This window comes from Thamnophis sirtalis, unplaced genomic scaffold, assembly GCF_051295495.1.
Source record: "Thamnophis sirtalis isolate CommonGarterSnake01/CBP01778 unplaced genomic scaffold, rThaSir2_p1.2 scaffold_2, whole genome shotgun sequence".
NCBI lineage: Eukaryota > Metazoa > Chordata > Lepidosauria > Squamata > Natricidae > Thamnophis > Thamnophis sirtalis.
In genome coordinates, this window is record NW_028261382.1 from 53,939,665 (window position 1) to 53,944,664 (window position 5,000).

At 41.6% G+C, this 5,000-nt stretch overlaps 1 protein-coding gene across 2 annotated transcripts in view; it reads left to right on the forward strand.

Moving 5' to 3' along the window:
• GAS2L1 (growth arrest specific 2 like 1) overlaps positions 1 to 5,000 on the forward strand; it is an 87,554-nt gene that overhangs the window by 63,642 nt on the left and 18,912 nt on the right. For both annotated transcript variants that reach the window (XM_087705600.1, XM_087705599.1), the window contains exon 3: positions 2,096 to 2,203. In XM_087705600.1, coding sequence (XP_087561726.1) covers positions 2,096 to 2,203 — 108 coding nt within the window. The remainder of the gene's footprint in view (positions 1 to 2,095; positions 2,204 to 5,000) is intronic.

Sequence of the window (5,000 nt, forward strand, 5' to 3'; positions counted from 1 at the left end):
ATAATTGAGGGAGCAAATATTTTCACAAGGTGTTTTCACGCTTGCTGTTATTATTATGGACGAATGCAGAGACCGAAGGTGACACCCTGGGAAATAATAATAACAATGAACTTGTGGTTTATGGGCTTGGAGATTAGAAGAGCAGATAATGGGAAGGAGGAAGCGATGATGTCACCTTAGAGAGAGAGAGAGGATGACAGACATATAAATGCATTTGTAAGTGCCGTAAAAAAATAAAATACCACTTCAATACTTCTGTTTCTCTTTCTTTTTCTTCCTTACCACCTTTTCTCTATATTCTTTTTTTTTTTGCCTGCTTATCACTCTCTGGACTTTAACAAATTGGTATTGATTTATTCTGTTAATTAATTTTTTTTTAAGTTGACAATAGCAATAGCAGTAGCAGTTAGACTTATATACTGCTTCATAGGGCTTTCAGCCCTCTCTAAGCGGTTTACAGAGTCAGCATATTGCCCCCACAGTCTGGGTCCTCATTTCACCCACCTCGGAAGGATGGAAGGCTGAGTCAACCTTGAGCCGGTAAGATTAGAACCGCTGAACTGCAGATAACAGTCAGCTGAAGTGGCCTGCAGTACTGCACCCTAACCACTGCGCCACCTCGGCTCTTATGGGGAACTTATGGGGAAACTTGTACAGTTAGTCCTCAACCTACGGCCCAAAATTGAGGCCAAAATTTTGGTTGCTGAGTGAGACATTGGTTCAGTGAGTCCCCCACCCCCGTTTTACGACCTTTCTCGCCACAGTTGTTAAGCAGAATCACGGCAGTTGCTAAGTGAGTACCGCTGGGTTGTTATAAGTGAATCTGGTGGGCCGGAAGGTTACAGAAAGGGAACCTGTGACCCCGGAGACAGTCATAAATATGAGTGCCCGTTTGGGTCACGTGACCATAGGGATGCTGTAACGGTTGTAAGTGTGAAAAACTGTCATAAATCACTAGAGGTGGCACGGTGGTTAGGGTGCAGTACTGCAGGCTACTTCTGCTGACTGCCGGCTGCCTGCAATTTGGCAGTTTGAATCTCACCAGGCTCGAGGTTGACTCAGCCTTCCGTCCTTCCGAGGTGGGTAAAATGAGGACCCAGATTGTTGGGGGCAAGAGGATGACTCTGTAAAGCGCTTAGAGAGGGCTGGAAAAGCACCGTAAAGCGGTATATAAGTCGAAGGAAGGAAGGAAGGAAGGAAGGAAGGAAGGAAGGAAGGAAGGAAGGAAGGATGAATGGGTAGATAGATGGATACATGGATAGATGGATGGACGATGGACAGTTAGATAGATAGATACAGGCTCAAGGTTGACTCATCCTTCCACCCTTTTGAGGTGGGTCAAATGAGGACCCAGGTTGTTGGGGGCAAGAGGCTGACTCTGTAAACTGCTTAGAGAGAGATGGAAAGCACTGTGAAGAGGTATATAAATCTGCTATTGCTGTTTCTCTTTTTCCTTCCTTCCTTCCTTCCTTCCTTCCTTCCTTCCTTCCTTCCTTCCTCCTGACTCAGCCTTCCATTCTTCCAAGGAGGGTAAAAGGAGGACCCAGATTGTTGGGGGGCAAGAGGCTGACTCTGTAAACCACTTAGAGAGGGCTGGGAAGCATTATGAAGCGGTATATAAGTCTAAGTGCTATTGCTAGTCCTTCCTTCCTTCCTTCCTTCCTTCCTTCCTTCCTTCCTTCCTTCTTCCATCCATCCATCCATCCATCCATCCATCCATCCATCCATCCATCCATCCATGGTGCACAGTGGTTAGAGAGCAGTATTGCAGACTAACTCTGCTCACAGCCAGGAGTTTGATCCTGACCAGCTTAAGGTTGATTCAGTCTTCCGTCCTTCCGAGGTCGGTAAAATGAGGACCCGGATTGTTGGGGGCAATAAGCTGACTCTGTAAACTGCTTAGAGAGATCTGGAAAGCAGCGTGAAGTGGTCTATAAATCTTGAGGGCTACTGCTATTGCTAAGTGGCTTTTTATCAGCATCGAGGAAACTTTGGACAAACCATTGTAAGTCAAGCACTACCTGTGGATGGACAGACAATTTGATGCCTGATTTAACCAGCCTGTTTTTCATTTATCTGTTTTCCTTTCTTTCAGGTGAGAGAAATCCTGGGCCATTGTACCTGCCCGTCCCAGTTCCCCATGGTCAAAGTCTCGGAGGGCAAATACCAAGTCGGAGACTCCAACGCACTCATCTTCGTCCGAGTAAGAGCATCTGCAACTACTTTCTGCTCCTTTCCCCATCGTTCTACCGCTCACATTCCCCCTTGGGTGGTGGGTGGTGGGGCGGGAAGCCTTCCTTTGTAGCTTCCTTAATTCTGTCCCCCTCGGATTCCGAGGTGGAGGGGGAAATCCGCAGGCCTCTCACAGCCTGACCGCTGATTCTTGCTGGCATCCTGCAACTACAACTCCCATCCTCCTCAGCTAGCCTGGCTGGCTTCTCCAAAGCAAAGCCAGCCTCCTTTTACCTAGGTCCTAGGAGATGGAATTCCAAAGATTGGGGTTTTTTTCAAGAGGAAACTGGACTTTCTTGTTCCACACCATCCAGTCAGAACTGAAGAAGCTTCTTGGATGAGAAGCGAAACATCTTCAAAGAAAAAACACGAAAGTCCAGTGGCCTCTTGGAAAAGCACCTTTGGATAAACATGACCTGGATGGCTGAGAACCTCCATAGACAACTTGGAGATGGGGAATAATTCCATCAGGGGTGGGAATCTTTGGTGTCCCCCCACAGGTTGCTGAACTACAATCCCCCTGCACCCTAGTCCCGAAAATTCTCTTCTTTCTCTTTTACACAATGATTTTTCTTTTTGACTGAAAAACAAAGCTAAAATATAAAGCTCTCCAAAAGGTAAAAGACCATTCACGGGAATTAACAAACAACAACATCCTCCAAAAACATTTACCACTTTATGAGGCCTTGGTAAGGCCACCCTTGGAATACGACATCCAGTTTTGGTCGTTACGATGTAAAAAAAAAAGATGTGGAGACTCTAGAAAGAGTGCAGAGAAGAGCAACCAAGAGGATTAGGGGACTGGAGGCTAAAACATATGAAGAACGGTTGCAGGAACTGGGTATGTCTAGTTTAATGAAAAGAAGGACCAGGGGAGACAGGATAACAGTCTTCCAATATCTCAGGGACTGCCCCAAAGAAGAGGGAGTCAAGCTATTCTCCAAGGCACCAGAAGGCAGAACAAGAGTGGAAACTAATCAAGAAGCAACTTAGAACTCAGGAGAAATTTCCTGACAGTCAGAACAATTAATCAGTGGAACAGAAGTTGCCTCCAGAAGTTGTGAATGCCCCAACACTGGAAGTCTTTAAGAAGATGCTGGATAGCCATTTGTCTGAAACGGTGTAGGGTTTCCTGCCTAGGCAGAGGGTTGGACTAGAAGACCTCCAAGGTCCCTTCCAACTCTGCTATTCTATTCTATTCTATTCTATTCTATTCTATTCTCCTTCCTTCTTTCCTTGTTCTATTTCTATAGTATTCTGTTTTAAAAAGTGCATTGAAAAAAAATCATGAACACACACACATATTATCCTCCCCCTCTAGTTGAACACTGATAAAATATATTAGAATAATATAAGTTTCCCATCCCTTGATAAACAGGCGGAAAAAGTTCCCAAACTTCTAATTTCTGTTTAGGAATTTACCCTAGCCCAATGATTCTCCACCTCGGCAACTTTAAAGTGGGTTGGACTTCAATTCCCAGAATTCCCCAGCCAGAAACTTTGCTTAAGCAGCCTGGAAAATCACAAAAGATGGTCAGTCGCAGATCAATAAATCTCCAATTTCTGCCTATTCCTCTCCTTGGTAGTATATATATTTATTTTTAAAAAAAAGACAGCAAAAGAAAAGGCAGAGTATAATTTGACAGGAGCCCCAACGGCCTTCGAAGTGCTTCCTGATCTGTTCTGAGATTAATCTTTTGCAACGGAAAATGGCCACAAACTATCATTGTTTGGTTATATTGGCTGGGTTTTGTTTCCCAACGCCCGAGGTTGTATACTTCCTTGCCTCTTTGCGTTCTGCCTCACCCTGAAATCTCCTTCTGCAAAATTGCCTTCCCGCATATCTCCAAATATTTTTTTCCCAGACAGAATGGACATAAATATTTCATTACAGAAACAACAGAATGGGAAGCCTGGATCCATAAAGTGAGGCAGGTCGTAGTTAATTCAATTGCCAGAAATTGGGAGGCAATGTGAAGACGGTCTCGTTTTTTAAAATAACCAGATGCATGGACGCTTCGTAAAATACATATAGAATAGAATAGAATAGAATTATAATAGGAACAGAACAGAACAGATAGAGAACAGATAGAATGGAATAGAATAGAATAGAATTATAATAGAAATAGAACAGAACAGAGAGAACAGATATAGAATAGAATAGAATTATAATAGAAATAGAAATAGAACAGAACAGATATAGAATAGAATAGAATTATAATAGGAATAGAACAGAACAGATAGAGAACAGAAATAGAATAGAATAGAATTATAATAGAAATAGAAATAGAACATAACAGAGAACAGATAGAGAACAGATATAGAATAGAATAGAATAGAATTATAATAGAAATAGAACAGAACAGATAGAAAACGGATAGAATAGAATAGAATTATAATAGAAATAGAAATAGAACAGAACAGATATAAAATAGAATAGAATTATAATAGAAATAGAACATAACAGAACAGAGAACAGATATAGAACAGATATAGAATAGAATAGAATAGAATTATAATAGAAATAGAACAGAACAGATAGAAAACGGATAGAATAGAATAGAATTATAATAGAAATAGAATAGAACAGATAGAGAACAGATAGAATAGAATAGAATAGAATAGAGTAGAGTAGAATAGAATAGAATAGAATTATAATAGAAATAGAAATAGAACATAACAGAACAGAGAACAGATAGAGAACAGATATAGAATAGAATAGAATTATAATAGAAATACAAATAGAACAGAACAGAACAGAGAGAACA